At 26.4% G+C, this 26031-nt stretch overlaps 1 protein-coding gene across 1 annotated transcript; it reads right to left on the minus strand.

Moving 5' to 3' along the window:
• Positions 1–8308: 8308 nt before the first annotated feature.
• LOC129319818 (stem-specific protein TSJT1-like) lies at positions 8309–11510 on the minus strand. The gene is made up of 4 exons (XM_054964897.1): positions 11188–11510; positions 9525–9765; positions 9215–9335; positions 8309–8730 (listed from the first exon to the last, which is right to left on the minus strand). The coding sequence occupies exons 1-4, from the start codon at positions 11385–11387 to the stop codon at positions 8543–8545; spliced, it is 750 nt and encodes a 249-aa protein (XP_054820872.1). The 5' UTR covers positions 11388–11510; the 3' UTR covers positions 8309–8542.
• Between the last annotated feature and the right edge of the window lie 14521 nt (positions 11511–26031).

Raw genomic sequence — 26031 nt, forward strand, 5'->3', positions numbered from 1 at the left:
ATGCATATTTTAGTATAATAAAATTTTTATCACTTATTATATAATTATGGGTTAAATTGTTAATTTACTCTTGAATTTTTTTTCAGATCCACTAAAGCCAAGGGCGGTGCAATATGCCTTTCACGTGTTAAAAAACATAACAATATCGTTTCTTTATTAAATATCCATTAAGTTGACTATTAGTTAATCCAAAAAATTATAAAGAAGAACCTAGAAAATTATAGAAGAGGAATTTATAAGAAAATTGATACTAATTTTGGTCAAAATCTTGGTTAAAATTATATTTTTAATCTTTTATATAGGCAAGAATTAATATTAATCTATTGAAATTTATTTATAATTTAATATAGTTAATCATAATTAATTATCTTATAAGACCCTTTTCTGTAATTTTTTAGATTATTATACGTAATTTTTTTGGGTTAATAATAGTTAAATTAAGAGATATTTAATGAAAAGGTCATATTGCTTCGTTTTGTAATACATGAAGGATAATAGTACAATAAACTCTTGAATGGTTAATTATCGAAAAGAACTGTAGTCCTAAGATTTAATTTTATAATTTTGTAGTCTTGAATGGTTATTTGTACTTTTTGGACATCCTTATTCATGATTTTCCCAAAATGTAAAATAAGAGGCTGACACGAATGCAATATTGTTTGTCTATAATTATAAGAATAACACTCCATATATTGTACTAGTATTTTTTTAGTTTTTTTATAAGATTGATTGGTATTCCAAAATTTAAAATTTAAAATTAGTTAAATCATGGGAAATAAAAAAAATCAAATCGATACTGCATATCACTTTTTATGTGAGGCATGAAAACAAACAAATGACCACAAGAAGACTATAATAGAAAGGGACATTATGATTCCATTTTAAATTCGGGTAGATATAAAAAAAATCTCTAAAAATGTACTCTAATTTAGAGCTTGACTTATCTCAACTTGTATTAGCAAAAGTCTAATATGAGTTTAAATATAAGATGTTTTGATTAAAAAAATTAATCTTTTAATCTTCTAACTTTTAAGGTTATGTTTGGATTAGCTTCAAACTAAAGTTGGAAAGACTCAAATCTCTGTTGAAAATATTAAAAACTCATTGCAAAATAAAAATCATGTTTGGATTGAGAAAAAATTTCAACTGAAATTAGAGTCTAAATGAGCTTTTTTCTCAAAGCTCATTTTCATAGCTTTTGCGTTAGCGTTAAGTATTAAAAGCATTTAATCCATTTAAATTTTTTATTTTTATTTATTTCTGTATCAGTGTTCAGCATGAGAGGGAGAGCTTTTTCTTGTGTTTTACTGACAAAAAGCAGGAGAGAAGTTGGAGAAGAATTTCTAAGGGTCCGTTTAAATTTCAGTTGGGTATATAGATTATGAAAATAATTGATTAAATGATAGATTTTAATCATAATTGATTATATTATAACGTAATCTGTTTGGATACTGTTTTTCTAAAATTGATTTTAACAGAATTGAAGATGTTTGGATAATTTAATCAGAATTAATTTTTAACTATATAAATTACTATATAATTTAATTTTTAAATATCAAATATTAATTTTTTAAATATACAAAGTTTAAATTTTATTAAGAAAAAAAAGGAAAAAGAAGAGAATTAATTTTATTTTTATTAAATTATGTGCTTTCTTTGTAATTTTTTTTGGGGCCTTTCTTTGTAATTTTCCCCAACATTTTTGACAAACTTTTGGCGGAAGCTGGTGAGAGGAGATTATGAAAAACGCGCGTTTTGTCTTTTTAATCGATTTCTACATTTTGTGCTGTTTGGGTGATTTTGTTCAAAAAATCAATTCTAGACTGAAAACGCGTGTTTCTCTACTATCCAAACATACGCTAATTAATTAACCTATTTAATATATATTAATTTATTTAGATTTCTTAACTCTATTTTTTTAAAATAAAATTATAATTTAAAGGTTTATTTTTTAAAACAGAATGTTGGTTAATCACAAGTTTAATACATTTTAAAAAACTAAATTAATCACAAAAATATAAAATAAAATTTATGTCCTTTTTTATCATTTTACTTTTAAACTAACTTTTGAATTAAATCATCCAAATAAATTTTAATTTATCAAACTGACTTTTAAAAAAAAGTATCTAAATAAAAATCACATTAAAGTCATAGATATTTTTTCTAACATTAGTTTGCTAATCTCAGTTGAATCCTAACTTCAATTGAAAATTTTTAATCCAAACACACACTAAATCACTTGTAACTCAATTCTTCAATTATAACTCGCTGTGACTCAGTCCCTCAACTATAACTCACCTATGACTCAGTCCTTCAACATTTGAATCACTTACAAATTAGTCCCTTAACTTTTGTTAATTTTTTTTCATGTTAGCTTATATCTCACATCAATGAATAAAAGGAGGGTATTTTAAAATAATATATAAGCATTTTTTCATCCCTTTTATTTGATAAGAATTTTTTTAAAAAAATAAAAAATAAGGACCGAGTTATAAGTAAATCAAAAGTTGAGGGATTAAGTTACAGCGAGTTATAGTTGAAAGACTGAGTCACAGTGAGTCATAGTTGAGGGCTGAATTACAAGCGAGTTAAAAGTTGAAGAACTAAAAGATTAATTTTTTCTTAAAAAAATAATAATAAGGGGTTAATGTGCCCATGTTATGTTCATTGCATTCACATATCTTATCAAACTTGAAAATTTCATTCAAATCATTTCATGAAACATTATAATTTTTCAATAAAATATGGGTTTATAATTTGAAGTAGAGAATGTTAGAATTTCAAACAACTTGGGCAAAGTCACAAGTGGGCACCATGCTTTGCCTTAATAAAAAACAAACAAACAAGCAGTTTTTTTGGATAATTAATTTGCTTCAGAATTAAGAGGAAAAAGTACCCACACACACAAAAAAGGTCGGCCGGCAAAGCATGACAAATTAACACATATACATATGATGTTTAATAATAGGAGACAAGCATGTTAGGCAACTAACGAGTATGTTTGATATGCTTCAATGTATTTTTCATGTCTTTGTTGAAGCGTGAACGCGTGAAATAGTTGCGGTCATTTATACACGAGGCTTGAAATTGAAAAAATGACAATAATATTTTTAAAATTATACAAATGATATTTTGATCCTTTAAAATGTTATAATTTCTGTGAAGTCTCTACAAATTTTTGTCATTAAGAAATTAATATAAATAACTAAATTACCCTTAATTTAAGATTTTAAATATGAACTTGCAAATTATTGTTATATTCTTTCGATTTTAAGAAGAAAAGTTATAAATTTTAAAATAAAATTTATAAATAGAAATTGATATTTGTAACATTTAAAAAATATATTAACATTTAAATGTAAACTTATGAATTGCTGTTGAATTTTTGTAATTTCAAAAAAAAAGTTGTGACTTTTGAAAAAAAATTTGTGAATAACAATTGATATTTGAACTAAAGGTAATTTAGCCGTTTATATTAATTATTTAATGTCAGAAAAGTCACTAGAAACTTCATTGATATTATAGCATTTTGGGGTATCAAATTATTAGTTATACAATTCAAAAAGATTTTATTATCATTTTTATTTTAAATTTGAGTTTATGCTAATATAAAAAGTATTTTAAAAAATTTATCCTCAATTAGATCTAATAATACTTGAATTTAATCTAATCAAACAATCATCTCAAAGAAAAATTGAGTTTTTATTGTACACGTTTACAAAATTAAATTAAGATGATTTACATTTGCAGAGAAATAAAAAAAGAAAAAAATTAATGAGTATAATAATAAAATATGGATCTCATAAATAAGGGAGAATGACAATAATATTTTAAAATAAAAAAAATTAATAACAATTAGATTTTTGATAAATTAATATTAAAAATAAGTTATAAATATTGATTTAAATAGTTATATACAGAAATCTTAATTATAAACTAAGAGTTATATTTAAAATACCTTACTTATAATTTAAATTTTTAAATTTGTAATGTTTGAATTGATATTTGTAACTTATTTTTTAAAATTTTTTATCTAAGACCTAATTGTCTATAATTTCCTTTTTTGAAACTTCATTCTCATTCTTATTGTACACTGATATCTTATTTTACATTTTCTCTTTGAATATATTAATATATGAATAAAACATATCAATGTGAATTGAATCAAATGATAAGATTTATGAAATATAATCGTGTTTAATAAATTATAAAGAGTGTTTTTGCAACCAAGTAAATTATGGTGTGATTGGATTCTCCTAGCATGGTTCTTTGTAATTAATTATCATGAAATCAGAGAATAAGTTGAGTGTTGTATAGTATGACAAACGGTTGAAAAGATTTCAATAATTTTTTGGTTGGATAGTTCAATGGGAACTTTTTTTGGGGCATATTGATACTTTATTATTTGTAAATTGTGACAATATGTTGTTTGAATTACTAAGCTAATCAAGCTAAAATGTAAGATTTGCAGTGTCTTTTTTCATTTTTTCAATGTTTTTTAACATACTTTAGTAGAGTTTAAATGTTAAAAAGATTAGTATATTTTTTAGATTAAAATGTATAAAACTTCCTAAATTTTAAAACAGTTATACATGAACCATTCATTTTTAAATATTTAAAATTAACCTTCTAATCTTTAATTTTATTTTTCAATGCTCTCTATAGTTAATTACTATGTTATGTTGTTTCTCAAATAATAAATGTATAAAAATTATGTTATTTTTTAATATATTTATTTTTTCATTAGTTTTATCCATGTTTTTTTTGTTATCAATGGTGCATCGTTTTCTTGTATTAAATGATAAATTTTTATTTATATAATTTTTATCAATAACAGTTTTTAAATATTTTTATTTTCATTTTTTAATATAAAATATTGTTTTAATTTATAAAAATAATAAAATTATAGTTTTCTCTTAAAATGAATTAACCATGAATAATTAGAAAAATGTTGCTCCACTAAAAAAAAATTGAAAGCATAATCATATGTGTTAAAAGTTAAGGGTATAATTTTGTTCCTCCTCAAATTGTATTAAAAAATTAATAAAAACATTTTTACCTTGTGATGTGTCATGTGTATTTCATTAATCTTACATGACGAACTCTATTAATAACATAATAGAGCTAATTAATGATAGGACGCATTGGAAGATAAAATTAATTTTAAATATTTAAAGGTGATGGGAGTTATATACAAATATCTTAAAATTCAAAATGATTGTATATATTTTAGCCTATTTTTTAAGAAAAAACTTTCTAGATATTATTTCTTAGTGCTTGTGAGAAAAAAGATTAGTGAAGCCTGAACCAATCTCTTTCTTATACATTCATTTAGATTCTGATGATATCATATCATATACATGCATTATCAATGTAAATTTTTTATATCCATAAAATTCAAATTCTTGTAATTATCATTGGATAAACCATTTGTGTATGAAGTAAAATAAAGTTAAATAAATAGACTGCACAAATAAGAAAATTATCCAACCAAACTATAATAAACTTGAACCAATCAATTGGATTAAAGTTGTCACTAATAATGCTTAAAAGGAGTGCTTGTTGGAAAAATTTCTTCCATGATTAGCAATCATATGGCTCATTTGTCTAAATTGATTATGACGTTCCATACGTAAAAAATTTCAGTGTCATTGAAATCTAATATCCGAAGCTTGATGCCAGGGGACATTAGGATAATTTAAACTTTTCTTTTTTAATACAGAGGGTGATTCAACTTTTGTGCTAGTAATTAGTAATTAATCTCATAATTTTATTTTCAGTTACTCTCAAATCAAATTCAACAATTGAGGAGTGAGCTATGTTCAGTTCATTTGTTAAGATGATCCTAAATTATTGTACAAGCAAAAGATGATTGTGCAATTTTTTTTAATTGGGATAATATCATTGAAGCACCCCTACAAAAATTTAATATTCGACAAGGACATTTGATGGATCAAATATTTATTAAAACAATAACTTTACTTGTTAGAAATCTTTTTAAGAAATTGAATTTCTTGCAAGGTCATTTATTGATATTCTTCTTCTTCTTCTTTTGTTACCTAAGGTATCCCTATAGCCGACAATCATGAGTTGATGAGAATAACCCTTCAAGTAATTTAAGCATTATTTAAAATATTGTCATTTCTTAAGCAATGTTTTTCCATATACACCTTTATGAATCGAACCTCATAATAACACTTAAAGGGCTTAGATCGTTATCATTTATACCATACCACTTGGTGATATTCTCCCTTTTTATTCATCCATGAAGCTATCTATGACTAGAGTTGAAAATAAAGGTCGAGGAGGCTCTGTTTAAATAAGAATTTTTAAAATAATTTTTTAAAATAATCAGGTTTGAAGGCATGGCTCTAATAAACCCTGTAAAAAATGACTTGGATGGCCCTTCAAGCCCTATTATATTATTATTATTATTATTATTATTATTATTATTATTTTTCTTTGGTGAAACACACATTTGAAGCCAAGGACCTACTCACTTGAAACCCTGATCCTACACACATTATATTATTATTAATTTTAATTTATTCTAAAATTAATTTATATAATTTAATAAATATCAATGTATAGTATAAAATTTTTGATATTTTTTATTTTTCTATATTTATTATATTTGTGTATTTAAAAAAATGAACTATTTTTTAACCAAGATTTAATTTTATTACTAGACTTCTAAATGTATGTTGTTTAATTTTTAAAAAATTATAAGAATTTTAATTTTTTTAATTTTATAATATTTTAATTAATTTATAGTACTTAATTTTATTTTAATTTTTTTAAAACAGGGCTTACAAGCTTGGCTTTGAGCCCTTCGAATGAGAGTTAGACTTAAAAAAAGAGATTAAAAATGAAAAACTGAACTTAATAGCTTAGGCCCTTAGGGTTAATAAGACTAAAAGTGAGATGAAATATAAGTAGAGGTTAGGGTTCGATTCTTTACTATGTAAGGTAAAAGAGATTTGTTTCAATATAAATGTGAAAGAAAATGTTTAATAATAGGTGTTAACAATTAAGCCCAACCCAAATCTTTTTTTTTTTTAATTTCTTGCAGGTATTCTTCTATTGGAGAATTAATCTTGATTCACAATGTTATGAATAAATGACTCCTTTTATTAGATCTAACATCTGTTAGTCATTTGCTAGAACGTTGAGTTTATATCTATGATCATCACATAGTTGCTATGGCGGACCTCGATCTTTAGCACAAAAGTGCTGCTGAAAGCAGGGATTTAAACCAACCAAGTCCAATTTTAAGATTAATGGTCCAAATGTTTCATATATATATATATATATATATATCTCTCTCTCTCTCTCTCTCTCTCTCTGAAAATGAAACATTTGATCTTTTAAATTAAATTCAGTTATAGATTTGATCCTTCAAAATCAAGCCCAGGAATTTTATATCCATGAATAATTAATCCAAGTTTGGAAAGCACGTGGCGGGTTATGAGCAAGATGGCTTATCCTTCACAATTTAACTCCAAGATTTATAATCCAAGACCGTGATTTTGCATGGTTATGGAACTTTCATGACTCGTTTAATAAAAATTAAATTTCAAAAAAAATTAAGATCAAAAGTTTTACTCCTTCCCATCCAAAATATAAGCACATTTTAACAATAATCCGCCTACTCATAAAATCTTTATTTTCATGATTAGTAATTAATCTCATTAAAACCCATACAAAGATTTAGTTTTCATTTAGTAAATTTAATTTACAAAATAAAATTAATTTTCTAAAAGAAATATTTTCACAAAAATAAAACTATTATAATTCACATGGCAAACCATGGTTTGTATAATTTGCGTGAACTGGATTTGTATGAACTGCAATATTACAACTTACTAGTGGATTTGTAGTATAACTCAAATAATTTTCTTAAAGCAATTTCTTCAGGGGGGAAGGGGGAAAGACGAGTGCTTTATCATTAAAGAAACCGACACAGATATATGCATATTAAGATATAGACTCTAATTCTTGGCTTTATCCACTCTGGGCAAAATACTCATATTCCTTTCCTCTTTCTATCTCTCTCTCATGCAAACAAATCCATTACTCGGAAGAAGCCAGACTGATTTGGTGCATATTTCTTTTTCAAGCAGCTAAAAATTAAAATATTGTAATTTTAGCATTCCTTGATGATTCTCGGCGTCATTGGACTTTTAAAGAGCCACAGTTTGACATTATACTTAACACATCATAAGCTGGGCAGAGATAAAACTATAGCCAAAGTAGATGAACCATACAGAGGCAGAATATTACTTAACATACAGGAAAAAAAAAGGGGTATTCAAGGCCATATTATTGATATTACATGCTTCGTGTGCCCAGAAACCATCAACTTCACCGTACTCAGTGTCTAGCATAAGAAAACAACAGCTTAAGCACCCTGTGAAGCTTCATGAAAATAAAATGAATGTCACAAAGCTTAGCACTCACTAAGGCCTCACTAGTTCTCATGATGGAAACAGATTATGAAATTTAAGTGGGTAATTAGTGCAGATACAACAGGTCTGCATCATCAATAGTTAGACCAGTTAGCAGCACTCCCAACTCTTGGCATGCTGGGACTTTCCTTTTTGGCATCAGGATCGACATTGAAAGTTGCACCGCATACTTCACCGGAGCTGTCAACCCTTGGTACGGGCCTCAACTCGTTAAGTGGATGCTCAAAACTCCTCAAACCTCCAGATGATGTGAAGAAGCATCCTAGAAGAGTAAAAATACAGGTGTTAGTTTGTTGCACCAGACACATGTGAATCAAATGAGTGAAAGCATATGAATGATATGGAAGAAACAATGAAAGTGACAATCTGTAAAAACCTCATGGAAACTTGATAAGAATACATGAAAAGGATGCAATGAAAAAATATACTCGATATGATATGCTGAACATCCATGTAGCCGACCCCACCTAGTGGGATAAAGGCTTGTTGTTGTTGTTGTTGTATGATATGCTGAACATCCTGACACGAATAATGTCATTCATATCAATTTCTATCAGTCCAATGTTCCTAAGTTGATGAATTTGTCATCCCTAACATCACTCTAACTCAGTTTCATTTATTTCTGCGTATTATACCCACATATTAGCAGCCATGTGAATTTATACAAATGAAAATCCACAGGAAATCTTCCAACCACACAAGATTTAGAGGATCAATTATCCTATCACATTCAAGCTTGGCATTACCTTTAGGGAATGGGGCAAAAGATTTCCCACAGCCCTTAATTACAGTCTCCTTTTCATCTGAAAGAACAAGATTTCCATCAGCATCAGTTCCCCAGAAGATGGGAACACTCCCATCAATATCCTGCAAAGGACCAATTTATGCATGCCAGGTCAGATGACAAGGTAATCGAAATATAACTTCACTCTTCCAAGGCTTTCAGGTCTGAACATTCTGAATATACAAGAAAGTCACGGCCTTGAGACAGAGTCCTGTGAGGAAAGTAATGGAAATACATGAAAGGATAGAGGTAGGAAAGAAATGGTTACCCACCACAGCCAAAAATGCAGCTTTAGAACTACTGTCATACAGAATAAATGCAAATTTCCCTTGGAAATCTCTCACAACCTGATCAATGGGGTAAGGACCACGATCTCTTAAAGTACGGTAAGCCTCTATGACAATGATTGCCTCATTTGCTGTTTTGTTCAACCCATATTGCTGCTTGAGATTAGCAACATTCCCAATGTGGCCTTGAAATATGCAGAAGATGTCATCCACAACAACAAATAATCTGCCAAGATGAAGGAAGAATTATATACCAAATATGTTCAAGGAAGCAGCACCTAACAATATAATCTCCCTCCCTCCTTATATATATATATATCTGATAAATAATCACTTTGTCATAATATCTGACAGGATGAGGGCATTTTATAAAGGAAATTTAGCCCACATAGATTAAGGAAAGCAATGTCAGGTGTAACTATAAAGAGGATAAAGATAGACTAATCATGCATGACTTCACGCAGATATACAAGTGCCCATATTTATCTTAATGAATGTGATTGAAAACGTCTTCAATCCAAAACCTTGCTAACTAACAATAACAAGAAAAAACAATGACACTGGCAAAAAGCCAAATAGAACAAGAAAATGAAAAGGGTCCAGTAAGCACACATGCCACTACAATACTATCGTGGGATATCTGGATAAGCACACAACTAATATACTGACAAAGGAAAATTATATTTGGATAGCTGGGAAAATACAATAAGGCCGTCAAAAAAGACAGATCATTCCAGAGGCAACAAGGAGCTCAAACCAGAAAGGGAACCAATAACGGAAAAAACAATAAAAAGAAACAAGAATTTACGAAAGCAAAGCAGTTTAATTCTACTAGTTTCAGACTGTCAAGGGCATCAAAAGAGACAGATAATTCCAGAACCGACAAGGAGCTCAAACCAGAAAAGGAACCAATAACAGAAAAGACAATAAAAGTGCCAATAATTTACGAAAGAAAGCAAAGTAGGGCACAAAAAGCATCACAGAATTGAGAATTGGAGAGTGTTAATTCTAGCAATTTCAGACTGATAGCCCAAAATATAAAAAGAGATTTAAAAAATTACAATAACAAGTGATTGCCAAAAAATTAGAACATATACTATATTCACAGGAGAAAAAAATACAACGAGTGATTATCAAAATATATATACACCAACGAGAAAAAATTATTATAACGTCATCGACCGAGAAACAACTACTATAAGGAGATGCAAAGGTTAGGAAACAGGAATACATCACACATGCCTTACCCAAACATGCACATCAGATAAACGTATCTGAATATAAATTAATCCATGGAAACTAGATGCACCATTGCTCAAACTTAAGACAAAAGGAGCAACCAAAAACCGACATACTATGTTTATCCCATCACAAGAGTCCAAAACATGCGATTCGATCGTCCAGAAACAAAAAAACCGTGAACGAGCCGGAAGAAAAAAAGTACTTGGCTTTTACCATAAGTTCTAATCTCAATCTCATCTACAAAAATCTCTTAGAAGAAAAACAAACACACACAGATCCAGCAAAAAGTGAATTAACAATAATAAATAAAAATATAAAAACTATAAAAACTGAGTGGCAAGCTAATCATTTCTATTTTTTCTGCAATTGAAGTTAAATGCGATGAATCGAGAAATGGAGAGTTCACCTTGGGAGGAGAGGGTTCTGTTTGTCCATAGAATATACCATGAGACCGGCGGAGCCAAGATTGACGGAGACGGGAGTGGAGTGTACGGAGGCGAAGTGCTTTGCGAGGAAGCCATCTTTCAGGGAAGAAACGGAGCCGGATTCAGGACTGGTGAGAGCATCGGGGCCTTTGGCCACCGATTTGTCGAAAACTGCGAGCATTTTTGCGGATCGTTGATGGGAAGAAACACAGGAGCAAGAACAAGAACAAGATTACAGTGAGCAAGGAAGAATGGAGAAAGACGACGAAGGATTGTCAGAAGAAAGAATGGTGATTTATATTTGTGGTTGTTTCTTTCATTCTCCGCTATGCCCTTCCTTTTCGGACAGATTTTCTGAAATTATTAAATTAGCTAGATTTTTTCCTCGAAGTTATTCTTGCCTTCTATTCTTCTTCTTCTTCTTCTTCTGCTTCTTCTTGATTTTTTTTGTTTTGTCAAAAGGAAAAACTTTTTTTCTATTTTCTAAATATATATTATTTTAAAGTGTAAAATTTTAAAAAAATTAATTATTTAATTTTTTTAATTTTAATTCAGTTTTTAAATTTTAACTCATTGTAACTCAATCTTTAAAGTTTTGATTCGATTGGAAATCAGTCATAAACTTTACTTCTTATAATTTAGTCTTTAAAGATTTAACCTCTTAAATATTAATTCATATATTTTAAAAATAAAAATATTTTAAAATTTATTACTAATATATTAAATTAATAAACCTTTTTTATTTTTATAAATATTATAAATTTTAAAATTTTAAAATATTTTTAACCTTTGTAATTTTATTTTAAAATATAGGGACAAATATTTAATAAGTTAAAATTTTAAGAACTAAATTGCAAGAGGTAAAGTTCAGGGATTGACTTATAATCAAATCAAAATCTTAAAATTGATTATAATTAGTCAAAATGTAAGGACTAAGTTATAACTGGATTAAAACTATAAAGATTAAATGATTAATTTTTTTAATTTAAAAAATAAAACCATTATGTATGAGAAGAAAAGTTAATGAAATCGAAGTTTAGAACATCAAAATCGTTATTCAAACGTAGTCTATTTTATCCATTTTTTTTAAATTTTATTTAAGATTTTTGCACAGATAAAAAATATAATTAATATGTTAATTATTGTTTAATTTTTCAATATGGCTTTATGTATTTGGCGTGGCATAAGCGGTGTACTTTGATGATGGTGAAGTCCAATTTCATTAAGAATTTGAGAGCAAATGCAAACTGCTCTTAACCATAACCAGGTATTAAAATAATCAAATTATTTTAACTATTCAGACTCACTAACCAACAGTTCAGTTTGGATTAAAAAATTATTTTTATATCTAAGCCGTTGGATTGCAATTAAATCGTTATTAAGACAAAACTCAAAATTAAGCCAGAAACCAAAACGATTTTTTGAAAATGAGATAGCGTATGAATCTAATATTAAAAAAGTTAAAAAACTTTTAAAAAACTCAGAAAATCTAAAAATTAAACCATAACTTCACTTTATAACCCTCTACAAGTGTATAATATTATTTAGAATTGGAATTTTTTTTAGAAAAATCTTGACAAGTATAAGTGCAAATATTTTTTAGTCTACTCATGATTGATTGATTTAACTAAGATTCATATATATTTGATAAGTTATAAAATTATAATTTAAAATTTATTTTATTTATAGTCAATATTTTTTTTGAGAATATATCCAATTAAAGAATTAAATATAAAGATATAATAAAAAATAGTATTAGAACTGACTTGTTGAACTTCTAAATAGATAAATGAAAATTTTTTATATTATATACAATGTTTTTTTTTTTTTGCCAACATATCTCATCCTTCTCATGACCAATCCGTGGCTTTTTTACAAAATAAGGTGATGTAGGGGACTTTGATTATTATTTTGTCAGTTTTAATATTTTACGAAGGATATATAATTTACCGTGTTAACTTGTTGACTTTAATAATTTAGCATTTTGTTGGTAAGAAATTACATTTTTTTAAAACTTAAAACATGGTATTATGTAAAAATAGAAAAATAAAAACATTTTTTTATGAAATTCACAGTTTAAGTAAGCATATTACCTCTAGACTTTAGATTTAATAAGATCATAGGCCTTAAACTCCTTTATCATATAAATTATTTCTTCACCTTTTAAAAAAAGTACAATCTAACTCTTATTATTAATAAAAATTCACTTTAAATATTAATTGATCATAAAATGATAAAAATGACTTCAAAAGTTATTAAAAAAGGCAAAAGAAATATAATAAAAGATTCAAAAATTATAATAATGATTCAAAAAATTATAGAAAAGGATCAAAAAATCTTTTTGGTCATTTTCTATAATTTTTTAGGTTTCTTCTATTATTTTATTATCAACTAATAATTAAAGTTAACTTTTACTAACAACAGAGGCCAAAATATATGATTTTAAAAGATTGAGAAAAGAATTTACATAATGAACGAATTTAGGATCTATGGTACTACTGAACTTAAAGTTTAGGAAACAATTTGTTTATTTATCTTTAGAATAAGTTTCATCTTGAATTTTATTTTTTAAGTTAATTATTTTATTTAATTTTATTTTTATTTCGAAAACATATTTAATTTTTTAAATTATGCCTCGAGTTTCATTTTTGTTGTTTAATTTTTAATTTAATTTTTTGGTTAATGAACAAATGAAATGAAATCATAAGTTTTTTTATGCCCAATATAAGTACTAATTTGTAAGTGTTGAAAATTTACAATTATTTTTAACATTTAAATTAAATTAATTAAATTGATGAAAAATTTAAAAGAAAAAGTTACACAGAGCTTAAAAAGTAAATAAATTAACTAACAATAACACTCAGAAAAAAATCAATTAATTATAATGTTTATACTGTAATAGTACGGTCTTTTTATAAATATATATTTTATTATTAATTGTTAATTATATTTATTTTTTGGCCTGAAATTATTAATTATCTTGATACTATGACCGAAAACTACACATTTTTTTGTTTATACCGAGTTTAAATTAAGTTGTATTATTGATAATTGGTTAGTGTTTTTTTTTTGTGATGGAAAATACACAATAACGTCCTAATGCAGGAAATTAATGACAGTAGGTTTCCAATATTTTTTTAATAAAATAAATTATAAATGTTGATTTAGAGAATTATAAACAAGAATCTCAATTATAAACTGAGAATTATATTTAAAATTTAAATGTCTTATTTATAATTGAAACTCCAGAATTTATTATTATTTAAATTGATATTTATAATTTATTATTAAACATACATTATCAAATATCTAATTATTAATAATTTCCTGGTTTAAGACTTAATTGTCATTCTCCCTTTTTTTAATCTTATCACGTGTTGCCTATGTATAAATACTCATTTCAAAAATTCAATGAATAACAAAAAAATTTATAAGATTCCAGGTCCAAAAAAACCATAAAATAAAAAAATTAAAGAGTTAAAATGTTTGAGATGCAGAACTTGTAATGTGAAAATGAAATAATTAAAGCATGGGAAGATATGAGCATTTCGATGCATTGAATGGATCTCATTGTAATCCAAATGCAACGGATCTTTTCGTAGACAAATAATAAATTATCCTAATCCTATACAAAACCTTATCTGTTGATTTTTAATATAAAACCCTTCACAAATTTTAATGAAAGATTTAAAACTCATTTCAACAAAAGCTCCCATTTATCTATATGTATACATAGCTAAATAAATAAATTAACTCATGAACTTTTATTCTAATAGCACCATAAATTTTAAATTTGTATATTATATAAATTATTCTCTTAATTTTTAAAAACGTACAATTTGACTATTTACATTAATAAAAATTAATTTTAATTGTTATAGAAAAGGTGTAAAAAGTTATAATAAATGATTTAAAAATTACAAATAAGGACCAAAAAATTACAGAAAGGGACAATGAAATTTTTTTTTGCTTATTTTCTTCTAATTTTTTATGTTCTTTTTTGTTATTTTTTGGTCAGCTAACAGTCATAATTAAGTTGTGTTAACGACAGGAATTAAATTACACTATTTTTACAAGTTGAGTGAATAATTTATATAATAAATAAATTTAAAGTCTATGATGCTATTGAATATAAAATTCAAGAAATAATTTACTTATTTATTATACAACTATCTCCATCATATTCAAACATTAATTGTAGGGTCAATTTAAGGTCAAATGCTTTTATTTCTTCATCTTTACACCCACTTCTCCTATTAAACTATTAAATTAAACAATACTATATAAAAGGGTAATTTTGAAAAGTCATAAAAAAATTTAACATTTAACTAAATTTAAGCAACTAACTTAATCTCATAAAATTTGATAATAGGCCTTTATCAAAAGGATTGGAGAAAGTAATATTTGGAGTAATAATTAATACAGAGATTGGAGGTAATTTTTCATTTATTTATGATGTGTCGGTTGTGTTGTTAAAACTAATATTATGGGTAGATGTCCACTTGCCCAAGATTAAAATTCAAAATTCAGATCTAAAATATAAGTAGGTTTGAAAATTGCTACCCCAGGGCAAGGGAAAAAAAAAAAAAAAGAAGCTAAGCATGTCTTTCTTTATACCAGCATATCATCATCATCATCATTATTATTAGTTACAAGTATCTTTTTATTAAAAACAATCATATTCAAGATATGATTGGATATTGAATATACGTATCTCTTTTTAATAAATATTTAAATATTAATTTTTTATATTGTGAGAATTAGTATCTTTCGTCATATATAATTCCCAGTGATTGGACAACGTAGTTTTAATATGACAAGAAGAAGAGAGAGGACATGGACAAGTATGAAGACATTAGGTTATATTTATCATATTTTAAGTCAATTGATTAATTATTATTATTATTATTATAAGTAAATAATAAAAAAATTATTTTTTTATTATTACTTCAACCCGGTCCACAAAATATTTTAATAAAGAGATAGGAGAGGATGAAAGCATAATTGTTAAACTTTTGAGTCAACTGGAATTGTTTTTATATTTTTAACTTATAAAATCATGATAAACTTAGTTATAAATTCGAATTACATGAAAACTCAACTAAACTCGTGAGTCAACTCTCTAAATTTACTATTTTATATTTTTTTTTAGTTTAAAATCGTGTCAACTTATTTATAAATTTAAACTAAATGCAATCAGTTAAACTTGCTAAACTTATTAATTTTTAATTAAGTTGAGTTAGATATGTACTATGTACAGGTCGCTTTGTAGAAGCAATAGGACATAGTTCAAAAAAAAAAAATAAAAAACAAAAATTAATATTTTTAATTTCAATTATTTACATTTAAAATATATTTAAATCAAATGATGCTATTTAATTATTTAATTATATACTTTAAAGGTTATTTATTAATAAGTTGGTAAAAAGTTATTTTTTATTCATAAAAATAAACTTTTATGAGTTTACAATCCAAATTTATATATCTATTATGAGTTTATTTAAATTCGTAAGTTTGATAACCTTGAATGAAATAATACATTTTATGAGGCTGGATTGAGTAAACGAAATTCAATAATCAATAATACTGATATTTTGAATTTTAAGTCTTATTAGTGGAATATATTATACTGAGAAAGCTACTTCCCGATTTAATACCCAATAATAATAATAATAATATACTTGAATTTAAATTTTTCATGATAGTTGTCACCAAAAAGGATGCTTTGTTTCTCCTCATCAGTATATTTTGTTAGATTAATTATCTTTAAAATAGAATTAAGCAACCAGCTACTTGCACTAAAGCAAGTTGGAAAACTCAAAAATGTGTGCCGGGATAAATAAAGAAAATAAATTTTATTTCACATAATTTTTTACACATGAAAGTCACAGTAAACTATGACGTAAACTCCTAATAATAATAATATAACAATAATAATACTTTTATGAGGACCTTAGAAGATGTTTCATAATTTAGATATTCTCAATCATTTTTTAATAGCTATATATATGATATGATACCCTTTATTTTTCTTCCATATGTTTTCTGTTCTGATACATACTCTAGCATTATGGAGCTATTTGATGTACTTCTGTTTTTGCACTATTTATGTCCTTTTTTGTTGTTTTTTTTTTTGGGTCCAACTATTAATCTATATTCCTTGAGAATGATTGGTAAGTGATTTAAAAATATTTTATAAGCATATTCTTTTACGCCTGAAAAAAAAGCATAATTCTAGTGAGCTCCATAAATTCAATTTCCTAAATATGTACTAAAAAAGGGAAGATCTCTCACTATTGATCTTCTGCAATCCCAAATAACTAAATAGCACACACATTGACACATACATAGATATATATATATAATATATTATATATATAAAGAGAAATTAAAAAAAGGATGAGTATCAAGGGACCAAAAAAAAAAAGGCTGGGTGACTATATATAGATATATAATCACATTTATTTTACAACTATATTACCTTTTCTTCCAACAAGTGCCTGGGTGTACTGTAGGGGATTTAAATTGAATTAAATTAAATTATTGAAATCAATTTTGACTATTACATGTGCAAAAACTATTGTATCTAGGAATTTAAATCTTCTAGTTCAAATACCAGCAACTTTTTTTTTTTGAACGAAAAAATACCAGCAACTTACAACAGACCACAAATAACATTTAATTGTTAAAGTCTTCCCTTGATAGGTCCCAAATCTTGCCATGTTGGGCCTCAGAAATTTTCTTACCTAACCCAAAATAAATCCAAAACTAAACCATTTCACCACTCTAATCTAACCACACTTCTGGAACTATACACATATTGTAACCGGAATTCCTATGAATGATACATTATATTTTGTTTTGCTCATCATCATGAACAAAAAGAATTCCCTATTGCCCAAGCATGGATTGAAAATATGAAAAAGAAGACCATGTCTATACATTACTGCATGTTAAATGTAACGAGGAAGTAAGTGAACTTTTAATATACCACGTGATATAATGTCCTTCACCCAACTACACTTGGCCAACTGTAGCAGTGTTTTGTGACATTCATCCTCCCACCAATTGACTGCAATTCTGCTACAAATGGTTGTTATTGATTGTGATCATACCCAGTATTAATATTATTTAGGGGATCTATGGACATGTGAACCTAAGGATGATTCCTTTATGCATGCATACTTAAAGTTTGTTCCCTATTATGACATGGGATTATTATAAAGATTAATGATAAAAGGTTGAGTACATTATGAAAACCTTGATTACTAATATTGTTATCTCACCCCTTTCTTTCAATAATTCCAGTGAAGAAGCAGGATCAAGCACGGGAAAAGGAGTTGGAGAAGTAGATCTCATTCTTGATCTTCTGAATTAAAACCTAAGTCTATTTTGAATCATTTGATATTAGAGGATCATCCTAGTGTAATAACCTGATGACTTCATTTTTTTCGCGTAATGCTTGCTTCTTTTTTATATTATAGATTATTGGGTTTTTAAATTTAGATTGGTGGTTCTTGATTTTATGCTTAGAAGTTAATTTGAAGCAATTGGAGGAAGCTACAAGATCTGACCCCAGTATTGTTGTTCATCCCCTAGCTCCTCCAGCTTGTCAAAGGAAATGGAAAGAGGCCAAAATCAAGAAAGGCCAATATATTACTCCGGAGGTTGCTAAAGTTGCTTAACGAATTGTAAGTAATTATATTAAACAGATTAAATCAAATTTAGATTTTGTATCTTTTAATATAAATTCATTAATTGTATATTACAGGATTCACTCGAGGAATAAGCTTCCCAAGGTTCATTTCAATTCATTGGAAGAATGAATATCTTGGCATCAGCAATTGGAAAACGAATTATTCTGGTCGTGTTAAAGGGGTAGGAAAGTAGTTGGTTTTAAGGAGTATTTCAGACCAATTCTACGAGGCTCATCAGGAGTTGTATCAAGAGTTAAGCTTGATTACCTTTTCGCAAAGGTTAGAGATGAATGTGCTTGAAAGTAAAAGCAGGATAATTTGTTGCTCTGTGAGCAGATTCTTCAAGAGGTTAGATCCATGGTCATCAACATGGGAACCACACAAGACATTGGGCAGGGAATTGGGTAGTAGGAAACCCTAGGTTTTCATTGCTTTTATTAGTTTGATATTAATTTTGTTTATTTTATTTATTTTCTTCATTGTGTTTACTTATTTCTCCAGACTTCTCTTGTGCTTTTAAAGCACTAAAGATAGCTGTAATTCATCAAAGATGGCACTGCATGCCTCTAGTCTCTTAATAGAAGAGGAACAAAGTTTGTTTTCTTTACTTGGATAATCCTGGAAGCAGATTGTTAGTTCAACATGGCTATATATGCGCACAAAAACAATCCATAACATAGTATTTTAGATTATCAAGTGAAGGTGACAGTTGAGATTATTCTTGAGCCGAACATGAATGTGTCATTCCCTACTGATGAGGTTGAAAAATTAGGCAAAACATAGGATAATTCATTTTATAGCTAAAAACTTGTTGACACAGAGATGACAATTCCAGTGGTAGAAAATCTCTTCATTATTCTTTGATTTTTCTTTTTTAATTACTTATATAACTTTTATTGATTTCATGTTTCATTAGGATTTTGATTATGCTGAGGGACTACGTTGCTCTTTTACAATTACATGAACTTTTTTAAGGCAATGATAAAGCCTATGTCAATTTGGCAATGCCTAAAGGAATTGTGAAGTATAGACAAGTCATATCCTTTTGCAATAGATAAGAAAGACATCTTGTAATTATTATTGATGAGGGAGTTTGGATATCTCATGGCTATGTTTATCTATCATGTAATTTTATTACCTTTATTCTATCTCATTTTCATTTTATTTTAATTTATATAAATAATTTTTTTGTGTCCTTATGTTTATAGGTTCTTAGTAATTTATGCATTGGACCATGAAAAAGATCAATTTGCATTTTTGTGTCCAGCTTCTTTGACATCGGCTTTACAACGATATCAGTGATGGATGAGATACATGGCAATAACTATTTCAAAAATAAAATTGTCATGTTATCTGGCCCCAATGAAGGCAAGCTCTTTTATATACATATAGATATACATATATATATATATATACATATATAATATTAAGTTGATAATTTTTTTATGTTTTCATGTATTGATTTCATTTGTCTCTTTGTATTTACCTTGGTCCCTTTGTGTTGCATGCCCATATTTGCACGAGATGTATTAGTTTTGTTTCCATAGGCAAGCAACCGAATGTTAAAACTAAAAATATATTCAACACGTAAGTTAAGATTATTTTTATAAATATTAGATATTTATTTTTGTTTTAATACTTTATATTTTATTTAAACTTCATGATAGAGCATTAAAGACATATTATATGATTGGGGAGAAAGCACCGCCCATCAAAAAATATATCTCAAAAAAATTCATCACTGACTTGGATTTTTTTTTCCAAATGTAAGCAATTTCAATTTAATACTTTTTATCCACAAATTTTTTACATACATTTTTATTTATACTTATCATTTGATTCTTAATTTTCAATGTCATTGCCAGATAGGGAGTACAGAGTGTGAATATTATATTATTCATTATATGTATGAGATTTCAATTCGAAACTAACGAAAATTTACACATGATAAGTTACATTATTTTTATATTAATAATATTAGTTTTGCGAGGCTTTAAAATTTGAATATCTAATGACATCTGATAAAAATTTGCAGCTTTTTGACAATGAGTACCTCTATACGACTAACATTCAAAACAATTTAGCATGTTATGTTCTTTAAGAGCTTTTACATAGTAATTTTATAGCTTGTCCATTACGTTAGATAGAAGAATATAAGCCCTAATGTGTTTAAGCAGTTTGTTAGAAGTTGGCTGCAATATTGACACTTGTATAGGTGACAATAGTTTTGCTATTCCAATGCATTTGGTATATTTTGTTGTGATAATTTATGAATGATGGTAAATGAGTTGCTATTTTGCTGGATTTTTGTGTTTGAATTGGCCGCTTCTGTGGCATACTTTTAACAGATTTTGTTTTGATTATCAAGTAAATACAAATTGTAATATAAAAAAGAAATTACACAAAACCACATCGCATTATTAAAAGAGAGACGTAATACAGAACAAACCACATCTCCCCTATGATAAAGAGGACGTGGGATAATAGTGTGGATGTGAAATCTCGTCCCTTAATTGGTAGAGGGGAAGTAGGTTTTTAAGAAACCACATCCCCATTACTATCGAGGGATGTGGTTCCTTTTTAGATGGTCATTTGGAATGACAAAGCCCGTCCTCCTTTATAGAGAGGGATGTGGCTTCTCTTCTATGTACTTCAATGAGAAATCATGTTCCCTTTATTAGAGGGGGACGTGGTTTGTTTATGAACCATGTCCAAATCTTATAAGGGAGGATGTGGTTTATATGAAAATCACATCTTTATTTAGTAAAATAAGAATGTGGTCTACGTGGATTATGTAAAAACTACCTCTCTTAATATTAAAAAGGATGTGGGTTTATTCTTTTTCATGTCATAGATATTTTTGACGTAGATAAACTATTATTTTAAGTCACCCAGTATGATATCCTCTCCAATTGTGACGTGAAAAAACTTAAAAATGCAACATGAAAAGTTTATTTTATAGTAGTGCTATGCGGTCTAATTTTTTCATGAGTTGAATGGTATGGCTTTGAAATTTGTATGCTTTGAGTTTGACTTTAATATAATTACTAACTAAGTTGATGTGTTGTTGTAATCTATTTTTTTGCAAGGTTATTTATTTGAGTATATATCCAATATTTTTGGGCCAGTCCATTTTTTTTAAAGGAAATTTGACCCAAAATCTTTCATTATTATAATTGATACTTGATTATAGTGTTGATAGTATGCTTAGTAAAGTAAGGGTGTTATACTTATTAATTATAGTAAGTAATAATAATAATATAGTAAATAATAGAATAGATGGACTCTTATACTGCTCCTACAAATTTTTTAGGTTTTGATATATTGATATTGGTTTATATTTTTATTTAAGGGAGAATAATAATTTTTTTATAAATAAGTAATAAATATTAATTCAAGTAGTTCCAAATAAAAATTTCAATTATAAAATGAGAGTTATTTTAAAATTTAATTAAATAATAAATATTTCATTTATAATTAAAACTTTTGAATTTCCTATTATTTAAATCTGGGCAAATGAATAAATTATTCTTTAAACCCTTAAATCCATAAACCCCTAACTTGTTCATTATACAAATTTCTCCCTTAATTTTTAAAATAGTGTAATTTGATCCCTATCATTAATAAAAATTAATTTTAATCATTAGTTACCATATAATGGCAAAAAAAAAGAACAAAAAAATTATTAAAAAATGCCCCAAAAAATTACAATAAATGATGCAAAAAATTACAGAAAAGGGAAATTTTTTTGTCATTTTCTGTAATTTTTGAGATCCTATTATGTTATTTTCTAGTCAATTAATTATTAAAATTAACTTTTGTCAATAGCAAGGTTAAATTATACCATTTTCAAAAATTAAAAAATAATTTATACAATAGGCAAGTTTAGAAACTATGTTGCTATTGGGTCTAAAATTTAGAGGATAATTCGCTTATTTATCCTTTAAATTAATATTTATAACTTATTTTTCATCAATTTTTATTGGGAACTCCCTCCGTTTCTATTTGTAAGAGAAATTATCATTTTCTATTTTTTTATAAAAGTAAAATTATATATTTCAATAAATATTTATTACACATTTTTTAAATTTTTTTTCATAATTTACATTAATAAAAAATAATTAATGCATGCTTATGTTGATTAACATAAGATATTTTAATTTAATTTTTTTATTTTTAGACATAATTATTATGGTTAACCAACTTTCTTAAATTATGTGATATAATTTTTTTCTCTATATATAGAAACGGAAAGATTATCTAATTATCATTAATTCACTCATTTATGACTTAACTATCATTTTCCCTTTATTTAATACATTGAATAGTTGAATATTTAAATATTATTTCCTCTGTTTAGTATTATAAGACATTTTTAATCAAATTACATCCTTCAAAAAATTAGTTAATTGTCTTTAAAATTATAAATTCTTTCTATGTTTACTCTTTTTGAATATGATGTTTCAGTTATAAAATCTCATTAATTACACTCTTAATTGATATATTTCTTAAAAAAATTATTAATTGTACATTGAAAAATTTAAAATGCTTTATATTTTAAACACAATGCTTTAAAATGAAGCTTTGTAATATATTAAACGGAGGGAGCATGTCACATGGTCATGTTACCTATGTATAAATGCTCATTTCAAAATTTCAATGAATAACAAAAAAAAACATTACAAGATTCGAAGTAAAAAAAATCATAAGATAATATTGGAGTAGTTAAAATGACTAGTGTTAATCACTTAGTTGTCAATGATCCTAAAATGTATTCTCTCCATTCAAAAATATAAAGCATTTTTTGAAGAGTTGGATATTAAAAAATGTAAGGCATTTTTAGTCTTTCAAGGTGTAACCATTGCTGTTTTTTTTCAAAAGTGCCCCTATTAATAGTAACTTTATATTTATTATAAAGTGTTTAATAGGGATAAATATGAAAAGATATGGTTAATTTAAAAATAGGTAACTACTTTATTGAGGGGTGAGATTTAATTAAAAATGCTTTATAGTTTTTAAGTAAGGGAGTATATATATAAAAGGCATCACATTCCATTAAAAGTTAAGGAGGTTTAATCCTACCTAAAAGATGAAATTAACATAGACCCTCACTTCATTATTTCAACTCAAAATAGTTTTGGAATTTGGTGTAAATCCAAAGGGATTATCTTCTTGTATTTTCAATCATAATCATCTTTATTTCATTGTCTTTGTTAAATATTTTATATGTTAACAGATAAAAATTTGAAGCGCTGAAATATTTGAGATGCAGAACTTGTAATGTGAAAATGAAATAATTAAAGCTACAGGAAGATATGAGTATTGAATGGATTGAATGGATCCTGATTGAAATCCAAATGCAATGGATCTTTGCTAGAACAAATAGTAATAAATTAGTGTCCCAATCCTCTATAAAACTTTCATAAATTCTTACATAAAACAGGTAGTCCATATCATTTATATTCTATCCCATAAAAACATATAATATCATATAATTATAAATATAAATTGATTCTATTATTAATAATTATAGAGAGATAAAAAAAATAAAACGACACTCTATTTTAAAAATAAAGTTATTAAAAATGAGGAAACATAAAATTTATTTGATTAAACTGGTGCAATTTTATCAAATAAAGTATGGATGACGTGATATATCAGGTTCATGCAAGAATTTCTCATAAAACCTTATCTATTATTCTTTAATGCAAAACTCTTCACAAACGTTAATGAAATATTTATAACTTATTTTAAAAAAAAATGCTTTTATCTCTTTATTTTTACACCATTATCTGAATAGGTGAAATTTGAGCAGGCCTGTATCTCTTTATTTCTACACCCTCTTCTCCTATTAAATAAACCATTAAACTATACTATTATAAGGGTGATTTTGAAAATTTGTAAAAAATAATAATTGACATTTAACTAATTTTAAGAAGCTTCCTTAATTAATCTCATGAAGTTAGATTATAGGCCATATGAAAAGGATTGGAGGAAGTAATATTTGGAGTAATAATTAATACAGAGATTGGAGGTAATTTTCATTTGTTTATGATTTGTCGGTTGAGTTGTTAAACTAATGTTATGGATAGATGATGTCCGCTTGCCCCAAAACTAAAATTCAAAATTTAAATTTAAAATATAACCAGGGTTACAGCATGCTACAACCAATGCAAACAACAACAACAACAATAAGCATATCTTTTATTTTATTTGCCGACATAATCCTATTTAAGACATAATTGGATATTAATGTAATGTTTAGTAGAAAACACCTGTGTATACTCATAAATAATAATAAACATGCATTAAAAGTAAACATCTCTTCTAATGATGATTTGTTATATTACGAGTAACTAACCACTTTTACATAACCAATTCTTATCAGTTGGTCAACATATCTTTAATATAACATGAAGAAGAGAGAGGAGGTGAACACGTAATATTTATCGTATTTTAAGTTGAGAGGATGAATGATAAAATAGAATTAAGCAACCAGTTACTTGCGCTAGAGCTAGTTGGAAAACCCAAACTTGTGTGCTGAGATAAATAAAGAAAATAAATTTTACTTTCACATAATTTTTTATACATGAACGTCACATAATAAAATATGATGTAAACTTGCAGTACTAACAATAAAAATAGTTTTATATGGACCTTAGAAGTTGTTTCTTAATTAAGATATTCTCAATCATTTCATAATTGCTACTCCCTATGTCTCTGTAGGATATTTTCTATATACTGGTTTTGCCTCTAAATATAAAAAGTGTCAAAATAATTTTGAGTAATTGAATAATTTTGTCATTCTTGAGAAGAGATATTAATAATGTACTTTACTTATCAACAGTATTAATTTTAATATTATTAAGAGCAAAACTAAAAAATTGTTTTATATGCTTTTAACTGAATAACAAAATTTTTATTAATATGTGAAATTTGATTAAAAATAGATTTGGTTAAAAAAAACATTATATAGAGGAACAAAAAGAGTATCTAATATGATACACTTTATTTTTCTTCCATTTATTTCTTGGACCTTACAACATAAATACTCTAGCATCATGGAGCTACTCCTTCAATCCCTATATATAATTTTTTTTTTCCACATGTATCCTCTTATTGAAAACA

Source organism: Prosopis cineraria, unplaced genomic scaffold, assembly GCF_029017545.1.
Source record: "Prosopis cineraria cultivar Desert tree isolate PC_DT_omini unplaced genomic scaffold, ASM2901754v1 PC9, whole genome shotgun sequence".
Lineage (NCBI taxonomy): Eukaryota > Viridiplantae > Streptophyta > Magnoliopsida > Fabales > Fabaceae > Prosopis > Prosopis cineraria.

What these genes read in the sequence shown, in the direction of transcription:
- LOC129319818 (XM_054964897.1), bottom strand. Translation starts at nt 11,387, where the DNA reads ATGCTCGCAGTTTTCGACAAATCGGTGGCCAAAGGCCCCGATGCTCTC. An exon ending in CAGAACCCTCTCCTCCCAAG is followed by an intron (nt 9,766 to 11,187) that starts GTGAACTCTCCA and finishes TCATCTTGGCAG; the next exon opens with ATTATTTGTTGTTGTGGATG. An exon ending in TTTTGCCCCATTCCCTAAAG is followed by an intron (nt 8,731 to 9,214) that starts GTAATGCCAAGC and finishes TTACTCTTCTAG; the next exon opens with GATGCTTCTTCACATCATCT.